Genomic DNA, 20,359 nt, shown 5'->3' with positions numbered 1-20,359 from the left:
CAAAATAAGACCTTTCCCATCAGCAAACAACTCGAAGGATGTTAACCACCGCGTCCATCTTGGTCCGAGTGTAGCTGGGTCAGTGTAGCAGGCGAACGGTTGAATGCCCGACTTTTACATGTTAGACCACGTAGCGAAGTTTTCACTAACACCATGCCGCCGCCGGGTCTGCTTCTCACAAAAACAAATCCAGGTCCCTGTCATCCTTGTCGTCATTGTTGTGTGCCCGCCTTATTACTGAATTAGGCAGGGCACCCTGAATTAAATCAGGACATAAAGCACGGTCTTTCTCTTGCTTTATTCAATACAGTCGATCTGACAACTAGCCACTTAACGGGGCCTCCTTCCGGACAACAACATCCGGTTCAAAAGTCATCACATTAAGACATAGCCATATCAGTACATGACACCATGTTGCTGAGCTTTTTTTATAAAAGTTAATTCTGTGATAGACTGTATATATGAGACAGATGTAGCTACAGTGGCATCACCCAATAAAAAAAAGTTATCACGTTATTAAGTAAGTGTAATGTTGTGTCTCTTGATCATGCAATCCAACTGACTGATGCACAATTCATCTTTCCACTGTTTGGAATGTTTCTGTTGTCTGTCATGGAAAGTTTTACATTTTAAGATGGATGAGCTGCTGAATGCTACAAATACAAATAAAGCAAACGAACCATCTGCTGATGAATGTGACCACACGTACACATTTCCGCTCAGTTGATTAATTTTCCAGTTCTTTCTCGATCTTCCTGTATGTTAGAGTAAAGACCGAAGTGACAAATGGAAACATGTTTGCAATCAAAGTCAGATGAACTGTTTTCAGTGGCACAGATGGAGGTTTACCTGGCAATAATTTGAACTTAAAGTCAAAAGTCTTATTATTATTATTATCTTATTTTTCCCTCCAAATTTGCTGTAGGTATTACATTTACAAATGGTGTTTAGAACATCGACCTTATACATTGTAACGTGTTGCACAAAAATGCACAATAAACATAAAAACCTTGCGTCTACAACATGTGGCCTGAAAAACTTGGTATTTTTACTTAGCCCTCTATCCGTGTTATAGTTCTTTTGCTTTTAATAACTGAACTGAGAATGCAGACTCATGTGGAAAGAATTCGGAAAAAAAAAACCCTCCTTTTTTATTCTGGTGGTTCTGTCTTTTGTTGATATGCATTTACTTGAGTACAGAAAAACACTTTTTGTGTCTTTCAGAAAAAAAAGGCATCACTCCAAAATTCAAGCAGGATTTACATCCTTTGACAGAGAAAATACTTTAAAGGCTAAATAATTACACATTGTTATTACATATTTTTCTTCAGTTGGAGAAGAATGATGAAAATACTTCAGTCTAAATCAGTCTGTCCAACATCAGCTTTCAACAGAAATCAGTTGAAAACTGATCTCAGCATCACTGAAAGTTTCCTTCAGGTTCGTGCTCCTTTGTCAGCATTGCAGATTGTCCAATAGACGAGAACACCAACCAATGCATGATGACGACGCGGGGCTGAGCCTGACCTTGGAATATCAGCGGTACATGACAAACCTGGACGAGTTTGAGTCCAGAAAAAACCCTTAAAAACACTTCAGATATACTGTGTTCACTGCTCTTGGTCAAAAGTCCAGCAATACTCTAATATTCACAGATCTTATGATAGCTACACCATTACAAACAGAGCCTAATGCATAAACAAGCAGGTGGCATGTTACAGCCGAACCCTCCCTTTGGTCTCAGTCGGTGCTGTAATGCCAGATGTGTCTCTTACAGATGTTCTACAAAGATACTGTGGCTGGATTTGATCAGAAAGCAGCTGTGTGCAGAAATAAAAGACCCTCTGATAAATACTGGTATTGATATTGATATACCTTTATTAGTCCCACAAGGGGAAGTATAGCATAGAGTTGGATGTCACGTGGTCTTGGTCTCAATGGACTATTGTCTTGTTCTTGTCTTAGTCTCAATGGACTTGCTTTCTTACACAAAGAGAGAGAGAGGGAGAGAGAGAGACAGAGAGGAGCAGAGAGGGAGATGGAGAATGAGGACAGAACAGAGATGGAACAAGAGCAGGTGAGACACACATGTTAGTCAAATGGTTGTTTGCCAAAACTCATCAGAACATGTATCTCGTACCTAGTGTAACTTTTTAGACACCATTTGTTATTTTTCAAATTCTATATTTATTAAGTTATGCAGGCTTGTTTGCACAAGAAGGCTAAATAATTATATAAACCTTTCTGAATCTAAATAGTGGACTTTGGTAGAATTAAAAAATAAGTGTAGTGCAGGTATATGATTATTTTCAGTGCTACCATCATCTAGTTTTGATTCTGGTTCTGTCTTGGTTAAGTCCTAAGTAGGGATGGGTATTGATAAGATTTTCACGATTCCGATTCCATTTTCGATTCTGTTTAACGATTCGATTCTTTATTGATTCTCTTATCGATTCTTTTTTAAAAAAAAGGAGAACACTAAGGTCGATTAGCTTAGAACTTTTTTTTTTTTTATCTTCTCTTTGAACAAGATAGAAATTTAGGAGTAACATGGCCTTACAAACCCAACAGTGAGATCTTAAGAGATCCAGCCTACGGCTCTTCGATGGGGCGTCACAGGGTCCCCAGGAAAAAATATTGTAAATGTAAAATAATAAAGTAAATATTCTTCTTTAGCAATAACAAAATATAACATACATTATTCTGTAGCAATTACACAAGAATATCCAGTAATGTCCCTGCCTACAAACACATTCATTTATCGAAAATCGGGGGCATCTGCTGTGGCAAATGGGTGCAAGCCTTTGACCACAAACTGAGTCACTGCTCGGTGACATTCGTCTATCCTGGCCTGAAAGGAGACGCTAACGGTAAACTGCAGCGAGAACTGGTCACCTAAATGCACAGTAATGGCAGGTTTTGTAATAAGTAATAATAATCGCACTAACATAATATGCACTGTTAGTTGATTATTTACCTGCCGCATTAACGGGAGAGGACGTGCAAACGTTACCGCTGCTGCTGGGTTGAGATTCACGAGTCCGGAGCGGAATTAAAAACACGACATTCATTTAAGGTCATCGCGTGTTTTGTGAGCAAATGCTTTTGCATATTCGTAGTGTTTCCTCCTATTTCTAAATTAAATATCTACTTTGCAAGTATTGCAAGTTGCCCTGTTGTCATCCGTTCTCGTAAAGTATAACCAAACTTTTGAGCGTTTGAGCCGCCGTGTTTCCTGCCAGGTAAATTGAGCTCCGCAACGTGGTGACGTCATTCGGGGCGACTGGAATCGATAAAGGAATTGTTTGCAAAAATGGCAAACAAGCACTGACACTTTCAGTCAATGCTTGCTCAGCCCTTTGTCCACTGATCGTGGACAGAATTTGTATGTGGAGTAGTGTTGGCAGTGTTAATGTCGTTAAAATTATGTTAACACCATAACTGCATTAATGCGGCAATGCGGCGTGGGGCTGCAAGGTGTCGACACATTAGTGCGGTTAGCTTTTTAACAGAAATTTGCTGCGTTGATGCAGTTATGGCGTTAATGTCATTTTAACGAGATTAACGCTGACAGCACTAATGTGGAGCAAAGGTGCAGGGGCAGCACACTTCAGTGGTCTCAGGATCAGTTCTTTGATTCTAGTGGATGATGAGGTCCTCCTGGCTTCATCAAATAATGACCTATGACTTCTGCAGAGATGAGAATTGGCACCTCTGAGTCACAACTTTGAGGGTGAGTTAACCAGCAAGTTCTGGGAAAATGACATGTACTGTAATCTTGCTCTTTTCATGATAGACATGAGGCTAAAAGCCATGCAATTTGAGGGAAATGAATGAAACTGTGTCCCATTTCAGGGGAAGAACTCTCAAGAGTCCAAGAAGGACCCTAACATAACTTTAGGTTGCACCTTTCCCATCAAAGTTACAGAACAAGGCAAAGTAGGTGTGTTTCAGAAATGTAGAGGGAAGTAAATATTATAAACACACTCCAACATCAATTATATTTTTTCTTTAAAGAAACTTTTTTTTAAACTAAAGATGCTGAAGAGGTGTCTTCATAATTAAGATGAGGAGTGAAGCTTTATTGAAGTGTCTGAAGCTGCATGTAGGACGCTTCCCGCCTGCTCCGTTTCAAGGTCGACTTTCACAGTGTTTCCAGCTGTGCGCAGCAGAGCAGGAGAAAAAAAACCCCTCAACAGCTGGATGAGCGCCCTGCACAGGTAGGCCTAACTGAAGTGAAATCCCTGTGCAAAAATAAACTCCAACAAACTAGTACATCTGCTAGAAAGCTGTGAAGCCTCTCAGGTGCAGCACTAATTTTTATCCTTTGTGACACTTGCGTGAGAGTCGTCCTCATTGGTTATAATGATGTCGTCTGAACCCAGCGCTCCTCGTTTTAGATGGAAGCTGGGAGAGGTTACTGCCTTATGTAATGAAATGACATTTATTTGTATACTTCCTTTATATTTAAAAGAACCCTCAACCTTCCAAGTCTCCAGCTCAAAAACCAAAAAGTTGATCATCAGGATTTAAACATCACATATGTGAGCTTATTACTATAATTTATAACAGTGTGACAACACTTTTACACCTCCCGCCATCCTGCTACATCATCTAAACTTACAAAAATATGACAAACCATCGTCCAAAGTGATGCGCATCACACTGACTCGACCAACACTCGAACAACACATTTAGCAGGAATCACAAGTGATGGTGACATAAGCTGTACACACCCAGCAGACATGTCTGTAGTAAAAAAAACAAGCTTATTGGTTCATAGATGTGCAGAAAAAAAACAATAAAATGCAAATAATCTGTAGCATTTCTAAAGTTTCCTTGCATTGAAATTTGAAAGCAAGTTGAATAATCTTCCTCACAGAAAACTCATCATAAACCATCATCAGCCCTGAAGCTGCTGGATCAGGACTTTCAGCTTCACCTGGAGAAACACTCCAGCCATCATTTACAGAATGTATTTTTGATCTGAATTCAGACATGAGAAAAGTGTCACCAGCTTTATTATTGCTGTCTATCATTATCATTATTGCTGCTTTCTGATTTTAAATCTATGAACGTGTCAGCGTGACGTCATGATTGTTTCCTGGTCTGGCTGTTTGGGCCTCTTTGGCATCATAACGATCTCTCATAGATTTCTTTTCACACATATTACTTCTGTAGTGTTCTGCTCTGTTTTTACTCCTCCCCATTTAAGTCAGCTTTCTTATGATTGGCTGGTTGAGATGTGTCCTGATGCATGCTCAATCATCCAGGTAGAAAATCCCATGAAGTTGATTCTGCAGATCTGGACGTAGTGTTTTCAGACTGAAGAAATCACTTGGATGAGTGATGAAACATTTCTCCCACTGAAAATGCCCGGCCAGATGAACAGACTCAGCTTGTGTGTGTTTAAAGTCTGAACCTTTCGCTCACAGGGAGTATGTGAGTTTATGTTGCTACCAATGAGTCTGAGTGGGACTCCTTCTTTGTGGATCTATGGAAGTTCATATATACAGGGTGTAGGGCTGCCACGATTAGTCGACTAGTCACGATTATGTCGACTATTAAAATCGTCGACGACTAATTTAGTAGTCGACGCCTCGTTTGAAGCTTTGTAAGATCACAAAGGACGCAGGAATGAGTAGTAGGATTTAAGAGTGTAATAACAGACTGAAACAGAAGATGGCAGCACTGCATGTACAAGGATGCCAGCTGCCGTTAAACCCCGAAGAAGAAGAAGCTGTGTCCCAGAATTCATAGCGCAGCTGTCAACAATGGCGGCAGCTAGTTAGTTTTAACTTTACTCTTATTATTCTTTCTGGGTCACAAAATAAACGTTTAACATATTTTCAGGCGAGAATGTAGCTGTGTAAACCTCAAATATCTGCTCAGTTTATCAGGACACCACATATTTTCAAAAGCGCTCCGACATTTTCGGAGACGTCTGTTACCCACTAGCTCGTTAGCTAGCCGGGGGCTAGGCTAACTAGAGCCGTGAGAACACCGGACTCCCGGCAAATCGTTTTCAAACCCACCGCCGTCTTTCGCTAGTCAGGTTAAACATATATATAAGTCACTTAGATAACTTAAAAATGTTATTGTTTGGCTTTTTTTGTATTTTATTTGTTCCTGAGTAAATCGGTTTGGCTGAGATTAAAGTTATAGTTTTTGCACCGCTAAAACTGTCAAGCAGACAGCTGATTATCAGAAGTGTGAGACGCTGGAGAATATACTCCGGTGTCCTGTTATATTTTAGAAAGCAAGGAGTTTATTAAACTTCACCGAAACAATCTGCAAATTTCATTAAAAATTAATAAACTACCATCTTGTCTTTATTTTTAGTTAGCACAAACACTTCAAGCTGTAAGCTAATGATAGTTATATAAGAGCAGATGCTGCTGGTGCAATAAGCTGTACGCTGTACGTCCAATGGATGATGATCTGATTAGTCGACTAATCGCAAAAATAATCGGTGACTAGTCGACTATCAAAATAATCGTTTGTGGCAGCCCTAATGTGTATATGTAGCATTTGCCACTGTAATATACATAAGACAGAAAACCAAAATTATAATAATACGTACAAAGATTTACATTAAAGATATATATATATATATATGTATAGAGAGAGAGAGATATATAGCTCCAGAAGCAGCTTCAACAGATCGCAGAGCAGATTTGTTTGTCTGAAACAAATCACAGGAAATTAATTTTGAATTGTGTGAAACCTGATCCCTGCTTTGTTTGGGGAACCAGACGAGGTCTTCCTGTTGTTTCAGATGCACTGTGTGTCGTCCTGTGTTCTTGCAGATGATTGGAAATGATCTTCTGCTCTGCATGATCACGCTGATGTTTGCATAGAGAAGATAATGAAGCAGGGCTCTAGAGTGCGACAAATTTTGTCGCAAATGTGACCAAATTTTTCAATGGTGCAACAAAAAAAAATCCTAGGTTTCACTGGTGCGACCAACTTTTCGAGTAAGAAAAAAAAAAAAAAAAAAATTCTCCGCAACTCTGAAAGTCTCCCTGTGGTCAACAACTGACACACATTATGCCTCTATTGTGGTCTAAACCAATCAGAGATAGCCAGGGGCGGGACATCTCAGATTGCCCGCAGTCCAGATATTCCCGTAATCCTTCGTGTGTACATTTGAAAGTGCAGGTGGTTAGAGAGAGGTGAGTAGCTTGACTGAAGCGATATCGATTCATTAAATCCTGAATCAACTTATGAATATAAAAGTATTTTGCCAGAAATGCCAGAATATCAGGTTAAAGATCACAAAACTATTTCAACAACCACCAAACAGCAATTGAGAGCAGATAAACGGATTCCACGCAAAGAAGTAAACATAGAGCAGACCCGACGCATCAGAATCAGCTTTCTGAAAAAGCACAGCGTATCAAGAAAACACATTATATGCTGCGATAAATGCACTGCCCAAGTCCCCCTCTCCTCACTGCCTTTCAGCAGCAGGCAGCAGCAAACAGGTCATCCAAAGGACTTTAAGCACAGGCAGTTTATCATTAACTCGTCTTTCTTGTATAACTGTGCTCTGACTAAAGAACTGTGTGTTGACAAGATTGTTAGTTAATCATTTACAAGTTAATATTGTCTGTATGGACAGCAATTTCCCCCCCAAAAAAGTGCACATGTAAAACTGTGGTTTTAAGCCACAGGTGTCAAACTCTGGCCCGCAGCCTAATTACATTTGGCCCGCGAAGCCATACCAAATTACTATTAGAGCTGGCCTACTGGTATTATACAGCTAATATATATATTGTTTAGTATTAAGCTTTGCTTGTTCCATATTCAGTTTTTCAGAAAAATGTGTTTGAGTCCAAAAGATTCATTCTTTTATCTGGAGGAATAAATATATTTCAATAAATATTAACGTTAGCCCGTGACTTTGTTCCAGTTTTGAATTTTGGCCCACTGTGTATTTGAGTTTGACACCCCTGTTTTAAGCAATGCAGTTGAAAAATTTGGGTGCGCCTAAGACAAGGTGCCACCAGTGCAATCGTGGCAAAAAAATGAGTCTAAAGCCCTGTGAAGTTTATTATTGCTGCACGCGGTGAAACAGTGCATTAGTGATTATGAAACTCTTCCCACGCTGTGATTACTGGTGTCTTCAGCACAGCTGTGTTCACGATGTGTACGATGACGTGAGTACGAGAAGCTTTTCTTCCAGTGTCTGGATATGAATGCTTTCCTCAACGTGGGCTAGTTTATGTTGTCGCAGGCCTTTGGCAAACGTGAATGACGTCCCACACTGGTCACAGACGTGCTTTTTAGTCCTGTGGAGGAGTTCGTGGCGTTTTAATGCACTCGGTGTGGGAAAGCCTCTGCCACATTCTTTGCAGTAGTTCAGTTTGTGCCCAGTGTGCATACGCTGGTGTCTCTGTAGGGTTCTTTGGCTGCTGAAGGATTTTCCACACTGGTCACACTGGTACGGTTTAACGATGGTGTAGTGCTGACAGGGCTCAGCACTGGGTCCACCGTCACTGCTCTGTGTGTGAGACAAAGACTGTGTAAGTCTGGGAATTAATAAAGATCACTTCTGCCACAAGACACCCACTGATATTTGTTTGAGTGTTTTTATGTGACTGATAGATGTACTTGGACATGTCACCAGAACCAATACTTATGATACTATTGGATCCCAAAATTCTGAAAATGTGATGGTATTGTTTCTGGATGTTCAGAACTGAAGGGGGCAGTATAGCGCTACAAGTGTTCTTCTGTCCTACATGCCAAAGGAAAAAGGAAGTCCAACACCACAGGAAAAACTACAAATAGCACAAAAAACTACATGTGGAAAATGGTGACTAGTGCTGCTGCCTTAAACTCTCTTTCAAATCAGAGTCAACTGTGAAAGTTTGTTTCCAAGGGTGACAAGGGGATGATAATCAATTCAGAAAATATAATATACAAATTGGAGATGGCACGATGCCACTTTTTTATGTCCGATACCGATATCATAAATTTGGATATCTGCCGATACCGATATAGTATTTTTATATATATATATAGTACAGTTCATTTTATAATTAACAGAACAATATCTTGCTTGTATGAGTTTATACTCAAGTTTTAAAAAAACAAAACACTTACCGTGTACGGAAGAGGACTCCCTTACTACATTTATTTATATTATCTGTATAGCACTTTAGAGCACACTTTTCACTTTATTAAAAGCACCTTATCAAGTACTTTATTTAGCATTGCACTTTAAGCATGGATTTGCACAGTAAAACATTTGCACACAAGAAGTTTAATTATTTATTGAATATTTATTGAGAATTTTAAAACGAGTTTGTAGCCTTGTTTCAGATATTGCACAGCTGCTCCTCATCAAGCAATGTGGTGGTTGTCTGTGAGGAAAAAAGAATGATGATTAAGATTGTGATTAAGGTTTACCAGTAAGGAAAACTAATGCAAATGTGTGTGGGGGAAATCTAAGAATAAAAGTGGTGCAAAAAAGTGTTTGTAAGATAATGATTACTCACCTTTCTTGCTTGTGTCCTCTTCAAGATGTTTGGGCAAATGTTTCCCGGGGGTCCAGACACCATTTAAAGGTTCCGGGAGAGATCACGGGTTAAGAGAGTGTGGTGAATCTTTTTGTGCTTGGGTTTTGGGGTTTTTATAATATTGGGTTTGGTGCATAGCTGGACTGGCCATCGGGCATACCGGGCATTTGCCTGGTGGGCAGATGGTGATTTTTCGTTTTTATGGGCCGATGGGTTTTGTTTTGGGTTTTTTTTCCGTTTTTTTCCCATGACGGTATAAACACTGAAAGGTGGTGGATTGGCCAGATGCTGGGAGATGTGTAAAAATAACTCAGTTGTTTGGTGGTGGCTATTGCGGAGCTTCCACAGATTCAATAACATTAGCAAGTGGTGGAGGCCAGCAGGTGCAACACGCTGGCAGGTGGATGACGGAAAGACAGGAGCAGCAGAGACCCGAGGCGGTGAACTGAACTTCAAGTAAGAAGTTATGACCTGCAGTCTATCTGGTCAGATATAAACCAAGTTTAGGTGGAGTTTATTTTCGTTGTGCTGACTTTTTACAGTCAGTTACAATAACTCATACTGCGTACTAGCTAGCATGACAGAGTTTATATACTGCTGGGCGGGTGCTATGATGTTACAGATGTTGAACTTGTTTTATCTTATTTTATTTATAAGGTTTAGTTATTAGAGTTTCCAACCGTCCCGTAAAAAACGTAATCGTCTCGTATTCAGAGAAAATATTACGCGTTTCTTATTGAGGTGAAAAGGAACATTTTGTCCCGGACTTCAGCTACAATGAAAAAGACACAAAGCTGGAGTTATTCTGTGTCTTTGCTGCACAGCTGCCTCTTCTCCTCTCATTCTCTCCCCTCCCTCTCCTGTTTCTACTTCAATCGTGAAACTGATCAATGATCAGCTGATCGGCTTTTCTCTCTTGTTTGTTTATCGCCCACTTTGTGCCAGAACGGGGAAACCAGCGGATGTCGCGCTAAACAACAGCAGCACGTTTAAGCTTGATCAGCTGTTGTTAGAATTTATTTAATATTAATTTCTAGTATCAGCTGATGTTTGCTGGAGCCACAGCTGTAAAGCTGCTGGTCAGGATGGTTTGGATATGTGGTGAGAGGGAAACATGAAGATGAAACCAGGAGATGTCCTTACTGGATCATGGGGCAGACTGACAGCCTCGCTTCTGTCAGTCTGCCCCAGGGCAGCTGTGGCTACAACTGTAGCTGCTTCCACCAGTGCGTGAATGTGAAAGTGAATGAATAGTGGAATTGTAAAGCGCTTTGAGGGTCTTGAAAAGCGCTATATAAATGCAATCCATTATTATTTTAACTATTATTATTATTATTATTATTACCTGCCCCCCAACAAAACTTTGCTAGACCCGCCCCTGCACAGTTGCCAGCTGTCAGCTACATGGAAAAGGATCCTGGTGTAGAAACTAATAAATTCTAACAACAGCTTATCAAGCTTAAACGTGCTGCTGTTATTCAGCCACTGGTTTCCTCTTTCTGGCACAAAGTGGGCCAAAAAAGCAAACAAAGAAGAGAAACGGACTCGCGACAGAAAAGCTGATCAGCTGATCATTAATCAGTTTCATGATTGAAGTAGCAACAGGAGAGGGAGGGGGAGAGAAGAAGAGGCAGTCGCTCCATATATCGGTTGTTAAGCTTAACGTACTTTACAAACATTCAGAGATGAACTTACAACTTTCTCGGAGATGAAATGCCTTGTAGCGAGGCTCCAAATGCTCCACCAGACCACCAAAAGGTCTCACATGCCACAGCCGCTCTATCACATAACGCATGCTGCTCCGACGTGCTACGGTTATGAGCTGACTTACGCTATGTTGCAAGTTTTGTGAAGTGCTTTTGTGATATTTAATGGATGAGATTACAATTTTAGTAATTTAGTAATTCAGTAATTTAGATCAGTATCGGACCGATACCAATATGTAATATCCGACCGGTCCATCTCTAGTACAAACTATGTTACTATGATTTTCAGCAAAACACCTAAAACTCCGGCATCAATATCTGTTCAAAGATTAAAGCTGAGTAAATTTCAGTTCACAGTAATAACGATGCTGAAGTGCACACCACCATTGTGTTTGAGGCAGCTGGTATTACTGTTGACATCAACTTTGTTTCAAAGTCTAAAACACGGTAAATGCTTATACTAATGTAATGTAACTTTGGTGGTACTTTAGGAGCCATATATTTTATGAGGTGGTACTCATTCTGAAAAGTTTTAGAACCACTGGCCTAGCCCATCTTTATGTAGGGTAATAATTATTTTTTTTATATCCTCAGAGAATACTTTCCTATGATGTGGCATGTTAAACTTCCAGTGACCAGTATGAGAGAGTATGAAAGCAATAACATGAAATTCAAACACCTGTTTTCAATTGCACCTGATACCTTTTAAAGCTAATGTGTCACATGACACCAGGGAGGGAAAAGGGTAATTGGGCACAATTTGGACATTTTCACTTAGAGGTGTACTCACATTATTTAGGCAATAATGGCTGTGTTCTGAGTTATTTAGATCTAATTACTTTCTTGTTTTGAACATTCCCAAATTGAAACTGCACTAACTAAACTTACCTTACACTGACTGCACTTGAACGGCCTCTCCCTGGTGTGGATCTGTTGGTGTCGTTTTAGGACATCCGAAGACTTAAACGTCTTTTCACACTGGTCACACTTGTATGGTCTCTCCCCAGTGTGGTTTCTCTGGTGGACTCTCAGATCACTAATGCGTCTGTAGGCTTTCCCACACTCGTCACAGCGGTGTGGTCTATCTCCAGTATGGGTAATTTCGTGGGCTTTTAAGTGGGAGTACTGCACAAACGGTTTCCCACACTGCTCACAGCAGTACACGTCCTCCCCGGTGTGCATGCGTTGGTGTGTTCTTAGGGTCTTTTGCAGGCTGAAAGCTTTTCCACAGAAGTCACAGTTATATGGTTTACTTCCAGAGTGGGTGCGCTGATGGGTAACCAGGTTCCCCTTACAAGTGAAATCCTTCCCACACTGATCACACCTGTAGGGTTTAAGTCCGCTGTGAGTGAGCTGATGTGTCTTTAAGTTGTCCATTCGAGTAAAAGACTTCCCACACAAGTCACAGCTGAACAGCTTAACTCCAGTGTGGATCAGCTGATGAGTTTTTAAGTGATCCAACCGGATAAAAGACTTTCCACACAGGTCACATCTGAAGAGTTTGATTCCAGTGTGGATCAGTTTATGAGCTTTTAACTCGCCCATCCGGGTAAAGGCCTTCCCACACGCATCACAGCTGAATGCTTTAACCCCCGTGTGGATGAGATGGTGTCTTTTTAGCTCCCCCATGAATTTAAAAGCCTTTCCACACTGATCACAGCTGAATGGCCTAACTTCTGTGTGGATGTATTTGTGGGTCCTGAGATGTTTTGTGGTGGGAAAATTCTTCCCACACTCATCACACTTGTATGGTTTCAGCCCACTGTGGAGAAGTCGATGTGCTTTTAAGTTGTCCATTCGATAAAAAGACTTGTCACACAGGTCGCAGCTGAACAGTTTAATACCCGTGTGGATCACCTGATGTGCTTTTAACTGACCCATTCGAGTGAAAGACTTTCCACACTGCTCACATATGAACTGCTTAACTCCCGTGTGGATCAGCTGATGTGTTTTAAAATGCCCGATCCGAGCAAAGGTTTTTCCACACACGTCACATCTGTGAGATTTATCTCCACTTCCTGTTGCTGTGAAGGACTTGTCAGCTTCCTGATAGGAGTCAGGTTTTGACCCATCTTCATCTTTTTCCTCCTGCAGTAAACAAAAACAAAAAGCAGGCAGTAAGTGAAATGCAGAGATGGAGCAAACTTACACTACAAAGTCTTTAAGTTACTGAAGTTTAAATAAATTCAAGAATCTGCTGTTGTGTTAGGAGTTCTCAGATAAATAAACAGATCAGATGTCGAAGGGGAAAAAATCCTGCTCATATCGACACTGACAGGGACTGGGTAATGTGCTAAGAATGAAAGGATGCCACATCATTTGATAGAAATAAAAATGATCAACCTACAAAGGACTAAATTCAAAGACACCCTGGAAATCAAAGTGAAACAATGATGTGGAAGGCTGGTCCATTTTGCTGACAATGCAGAATGGTACTCAGCAGTTGGTACGGACCACACGTGCTTGTATGCATGGTTGACAGTGTCGGGGCAGGCTCCTAATGAGATAATGGACGGTGTCCCGGGGGAACTCCTGCAAGATCTAGCCCATGGCATCAGCGCCTGCACAGTCTGAGGTGCAACATAAACGAAACATAACGTCCCAGATGTGCTCTGTTGGAGCCAGTCAGTCGTATCAATTCCTTCATCCTCCAGGAAATGCCTGCATGCTCTCACCACCTAAGGCCGGGCACTGACGTTCACCAGGAGGAACACACTGGGTCCTGGGTTGAATAAGATTATTAGAAACCCTGCCACAGACTGGCGACCTGTCCAAGGTGAACCGTTTGTCTGCAGGTATTAAACCATTTTTATTCAGATTTGTTTTCCTTTATTGAATTTTGATTTGAGGATATGTTTTAAAGGGCAAGAGCAGACAGTTCAAACAATAAAATGTTACTGTGAAACTTTTCTTACCTGCTCTGATGGATCCCCACACAGTGGCTCACAGTCCTCCTCTTCTTCCATTCCTCCTCTGTCAGACTCCTCTTCTTCTTCTCTATCGGATTCCTCCTCTTCTTCTTCTCCTCTGTCAGACTCGTCTTTTCCTGAGATCAAACAGATCTTTATTAGGCTACCCTTGATTTTCACTTCTAACCAAACAGGAGACTGAAACCCGATTTAAAGCCAACAATCAGTTTGAACTCAGTTTAATTCAGTTACGACTCATTCAAATGAACCCAAACAGGTTTGATCATGAAGTTAAAAGTCAGGAAAAGAGTGAGTGCAGACCGCTAACATCAAAAAATAAAATCTGAACTAATAGCAGGCACTGAACGAGATAGGTTAAATATAAAGTAGAAGTTAGAGGGGACATGTTCTCAGCTCGATTAATGTTATTTCACTTTATCAGCATGACGTAGATCAGCTTATCTGCTAATTGGAAGGTTGTTGGTTCAATCCCTGGCTTTTTCGAACCAACAACCTTTGGCAAAATACTGAATCCCAAGTTGCTCCTCATGCTTCCAGTGTTTGTATTAATGTGTGAGACATGTTGTTGAAAGTGCTTTGAATACTCAGATTACATATTTCTGATCTATTTAAGAACCAGTCCTAAGTTATAGTAACTAATAACTTTATGAACTTAAGGAATATGTCAATTTTGCTTCTGAATGAAAAAGAAATTCTGCTTTTAGTTTTACTTGATTTAGTTCTGAAACACTGGGAGACGTCTGAGTCACCAGTTAGCATCCGACATGCATTTCATACATCCTGAATCGGGGCTGGACTGGTATCGTAGCACACTAGCCTTTGACCAGTGGGCTGACACACTCGTGGGCCGATTGGTGGATGTTATTTTTTTTTCTTTGTCATAATCATACACGCTACAGTCTGGCCTGAAAGCCTGCTGTGCATCGGCCCTACAAGCACCGACAGTAGCCTATTGATTCCTTTTTGATTACTGACACTGGATTGCCCAATCAAATTTCTGAACGTGACCGGTCACCCTACCTTCCCTGTAGAGCGGTGCACCTTGTAGAACAGAGACTAGTGTTGAAGAAGTGTTTGATACAGATGGACAAAGAAAAAAAAAAGATGGAGCTGAAAAGCTAAGAGAGAAAATGAAACTAAATGAAGTAAAAGCATCAAATTAACCGACATGTTTGCAGCTGCACCGTCAACAGCAGTACCAACAACAAACAAAAGCCCTCACATTCACAAGAGGCTGCTGTAGCAAGCATTAGCCATGAACCATGCACCAACCTGATTAAAACTTTAACTCTATATCAATAATCAAATAAAATGAAACATGTGTATGCACAATACACATACACACAAAAATACATATTAGTGATGATGGTGGGCCTCCAGAGACCAGTCCAGCCCTGTCCTGATGAAATATGAAAAACCTCCAAAAAATTCATAAATGTTACCCAAAGACGGTGTGAATCAGTAGAGACTGTTTTAGGGGTAAAAAAAAAAAAAAAAGGGAATATTATCACCAAAAAAAAGGCATAACACAACATGTCCAGGCACTAAGGCATTGTTTGGAAGAGTAAAGCAAGGCCTGGATTTCCCTGGGATAATGACATTAAACAGATACCAACATCTTCTTCAGTGATACAAAGATGCCAACAGAGCCATTATGGCTTCACCACCACAGGTGTGCAACACCAAGGACGGGCATTTTCTGAAGTCTGTGCAGGAAATGGTGAGGGCGTGACCCCAGACACACACAGCTCTCCAACAGGCTGATGAACCATTTTTCTAACCATAACAGTGCAGATCTGTAAGAACTCACACATTAAAACAGAACACATACACTGACGCCACAGTACTTTCAAAAAGCATCACTGATGAAAGACAACAACTGTAGATGGACTCGAGACACTCAGTGACCCCGACTATAAAAACTATGAGAAGCCTGAGTCTTTATGAAGATTAGGGAAACTGGTGGCCTTAAATCCAGTGTGGCTTGGTTTGCATTTCACTGAAACACTGGAGAAGAATTTAATGTCTGTATTCTTCATTGGCTGAAATTCACTCAGGATATCACAATCATGACCACCTAAGTGAAACACTTGCTGATTGGGATTATGCAGGAGTTTCAAAAGCTATGGAGACGTACCAGGCTGTTAACTGTGTGTAATTTACCTTACTGCCAGGTGTGAGGTGTATATGTTTGTGACTAAATGATCAGTTTCTGAATGTGTGAGTTCATCAAAGGGAATACCGTATTTCCCGGACTACAAAGCGCACCTGAATATTAGCCGCACAAGCTAAAATCAGGGGAAAATCCTGTTTTGTACATACATTAGCCGCACCTGACTAAAAGCCGCAGGTGTTTCAATGTTGACTTATCATATGTAAGAGAATATGCACAAAGCGAATTGTCAGGAAAGAGATGGCTGTTTGGAGACACACCCCTTTTATTAATATTTTGAAAAACAAGTTATGGGTACATATTTGCACATGTAGTACATAACAGTAACCTACAGCACACCAGAAAAATAGATTCGGACTACCTTTTAGGCTCAGGTGCAGTGACACAGCTTTAACAAGAAGAAAAGTCAGTCATTCACCATCTTTCTCTTCTTCCTGCGCTCTAAAACCACCAAAGTCCTCTCCTCCAATGTCGGAAATGAACAGGCTCAGGATGGCTACGTCATCCACTCTCCGCTTCTTTTCTTCGTTGTCACTTTCAAAACCAAAGAAATCCTCGTTGTCAGTGTCAGAGTCGAACACCCTCAGAAGGGCCGTGGCGGTGTCCTCCTCTCCATCATGCAGCAGTCCAGCCCTTCAAAATCCGTTGGTGATCGTGGATGTTTTCGCACTTTTCCACGCTGTCAGAATCCACCGGTGGAGTTGGGCATAACTTGCTTTTTGCAAGTTTATCGCCGCTCGTCATCCACGCCTCCTGCTGAATGCGTAGCGCTACTTTGAAGTTTGTTTTTCGCGCTACTTCGTACGGCACTACGTTGCCTGGCGGACGGACATGTGACTAACATACCACTCTTGAACCCCGATCCTTCCGCCAGGCAACGTAGTGCCGTACAACAGCGGAACAAACAAAACAAATCGTCTTACGATATCACAAAAATCACGGACAATCCATAGAAAAGCCGCACCTGACTAAAAGCCGCAGGGTTCAAAGCTTGTGCAAAAAGTAGCGGCTTATAGCCCGACAATTACGGTATATATATATATATATATATATATATATATATATATATAAAACAATGTAGCTTGCCATAACCTGTGTGTGAATGGGTAGTTTAGATAAATCTAAGCTACGAATCCTTGAGGCCGAGTCCATAACATGCAACTGTTTCAATTAGATTGATTGTCATTTTAACTGACTTTTATTTTTATTTTATTTTTTATTTTATTTGTATTCTTTCACTTATTGTTGCATGTGTGTTGTTGCTGCCTGTGTTTGAGTAATTTCTGTAACTGTGAGACATCTGCTGCTGCCTATCTTGGCCAGGTCTCCCTTGAAAAAGAGGTTTTTAATCTCAATGGGATCTTCCTGGTTAAATAAAGGTTAATAAATAAATAATGACTGAATGTAGTGTAAAGCGCCTTGGGGTCCTTAGGGACTAAGTAAAGCGCTATACAAATTCAGGCCATTTACCATTACCATATATTACTGAACAGATCGATACATCTTACATAATCTGATTGTTACAATTACAAACTAAATCTTGTAAACAGTGTGTCTCACACACACACACACACACACACACACACACACACACACACACACACACACACACACCTTTGTCCTGCAGCAGTGAGCTGGGTATGTCAGTGATGTGTTTGTTTGGATGTGAGCAGCAGCTCTGATGCCTCTCTGAGGTGATCAGTGTGTGAGTTGCACGACTGCTGGAAACAGGTTATCACAGTATCTCAGTCCAGCGGTCAGCAATGACCTTCAGCCTCTGCTAACAGGCTAAGCTAAGTCCAGCCACAAAACAGCTGCTGTGCTTCGGCTGCTCGTTTCCTCTTAGTCGGGTCAAACTGTCAGAAGGCACCGAGGAAAGAAGCACCGCGAAAGAGATAAGGAGCCGAACTGAAGCCACACCGGATCCAGACTAACGTCAGCTCGGTTACCTTTAGAAGACCCCAGACCATAAACCGAGACCAGCTCCATGATGAAGCTCCAGCACTTTCCCCGGTGTTCAGATCAGACCCGCCGGGATGAAGTGTGTCTCAAAGCGGCGGAGACGAGCGGGCAGACTGCGTGTGTGCTTGAAGGGCCTGCAGTCTATGGCGGACACACAGCTGCAGGAATCTCGGACACTTTCCAGGATCCTTCAGCCTAACAGGAAGTCACAGAAACACTCACATCCGGTTACAGCTGATTCCAGTACTGCGCACAATTCAGCCAGTACAGCAGGCAGCCTCTACCTGTCCGAAGGTTCAAGACATAAATCAAACGAGCTGACGGTGAAAAATATAATAACTTTATTTATTTATGATAGCGGGTTATGACTACTTCATATATATACACTTTTATATATATATACATATTAAAAACGAGGAAAAAAACTGTCAAAGTTTTCGAGATTAAATTTGGAAGGATAAAGCCAGAGACTGGGCTCGCCTTACCTTTTCATAATTGTATAGTGGTGTTTATGGCCAGCGAATAAACGAATGAATGAATGAATGAATGAATAAGGGGCTGGGGCAGGAGGTGGAGGTAAAATTCCGAAGAAAACCTCGAAATTTTCCATAAGGTGAAAAGTGACGCTACTTCACTTTATGTTGCGTTTGAATGAAATCGATCCCACACATGTAATAGCATGCATGCAGTTATAACTGTGCTCTCATGCAGTGTCGCCAGCACGCAGGGACCTCCATGGCACTGAAGATGATAACAGAATGATTAGATTTCTTATTTACTTCAGTCTGTGTGAATTTCTCTCCACCTTAACCCTGAAAACTGAACGAATGGTAACTGGACACAGAGATTTATTTATTTGTTGTTAATTGTGAGTTGTTTTTCCTTCTTCCGTGAATATTTTAATAGAAAGTTTGTGTTTCTTCTCATTTCACCTCAGTGTACTAGCCTGTACTTGAAGGTAAAGGGGTGAACTGTTTATAATAAATCCAGTCGTCCACTAGATGGAGACAAATACACATAGATGAATGCGGACTCTGGTTTAGTGAGTGCACAGGGTGGGCCATTTATATGGATACAGCGTAATAACATGGGAATGGTTGGTGATATTAAAGTCCTGTTTGTGGCACATTAGTATATGTGAGGGGGCAAACTCCTCAAGATGGGCGGTGACCATAGTGACCATTTAGAAGTCGGCCATCTTGGATACAACTTTTGTTTTGTCAATAGGAAGAGGGCCATGTGACACATCACACTTATTGGTAATGTCAGAAGAAAAACAATGGTGTGCTTGGTTTCAACGTAACTTTGTGGCCATTTATACGACAGGGGAATAGTTTTGTATTATCTCTGGTTTTCACATCACATCTTTGTGATTGTTTCTGTCTGACTGATGCTCTGGTTGGCGCAAATCCACATTTACGAGACTGGAGATCTGTCCTGTGCACCTAAACGGGCTCCACTTCATCCTGGGGATTACATCGATACACCCATCAGGAGGTGGTTAGAACCCCTGAGGAGGACAGTGTTTACAGAGAAGCAAGCCCAGATGCTGCATGTGCACAGAAACATCTGTGTTATAACAGGACTTTTTTAAATTAAACAAACTATCTGCATGTCTGAGTATAAAATAAATCGATTTCAAGATTCTTATAAACACTTAAACCTCTTAAACCTGATTTAAAGTATGATATCTATCTATCTATCTATCTATCTATCTATCTATCTATCTATCTATCTATCTATCTATCTATCTATCTATCTATCTATCTATCTATCTATCTATCTATCTATCTATCTATCTATCTATCTATCTATCTATCTATCTATCTATCTATCTATCTACTGTATATATAGTAACTACTTTTGCATCCTTTATTTAATCCAGCATCTTTGCACTCTGCACCATAAACATGCTGTGTGTCTTGTTGTTATGCTGATGTCATTTTTCTGTTTTGTAGACTGAGGGCCAAGAAATAGCCGGAGCCATATTCCTCGCATCCTGACACATACTTGGTCAATCAAGCTAATTCTGATGGAAAAGCTCTCAATATGCATCTCTAT

General features: G+C 40.9%; 2 protein-coding genes and 1 long non-coding RNA gene across 3 annotated transcripts in view; 1 reads left to right on the top strand and 2 right to left on the bottom strand.

Moving 5' to 3' along the window:
- Nucleotides 1-20,359, bottom strand: part of LOC113029618 (uncharacterized) — a 430,622-nt gene that overhangs the window by 113,104 nt on the left and 297,159 nt on the right. The gene's annotated exons all lie outside the window — the stretch shown is intronic.
- LOC145431199 (uncharacterized) overlaps nt 1-20,359 on the top strand; it is a 190,416-nt gene that overhangs the window by 34,158 nt on the left and 135,899 nt on the right. The gene's annotated exons all lie outside the window — the stretch shown is intronic.
- LOC113029610 (uncharacterized) lies at nt 4,429-18,513 on the bottom strand. Its single transcript, XM_026180579.2, has 4 exons — nt 18,286-18,513; nt 14,149-14,279; nt 12,122-13,321; nt 4,429-8,506 (listed from the first exon to the last, which is right to left on the bottom strand). Exons 1-4 carry the CDS (start codon nt 18,323-18,325, stop codon nt 8,144-8,146), a joined length of 1,734 nt encoding a protein of 577 aa, XP_026036364.1. The 5' UTR covers nt 18,326-18,513; the 3' UTR covers nt 4,429-8,143.

The sequence above is a fragment of the Astatotilapia calliptera genome, chromosome 9 (genome assembly GCF_964374335.1).
Source record: "Astatotilapia calliptera chromosome 9, fAstCal68.1, whole genome shotgun sequence".
Taxonomy (NCBI): domain Eukaryota; kingdom Metazoa; phylum Chordata; class Actinopteri; order Cichliformes; family Cichlidae; genus Astatotilapia; species Astatotilapia calliptera.
Note: the sequence above shows the minus strand (reverse complement) of the source record. Positions and strands in the feature narration are given on the sequence as shown.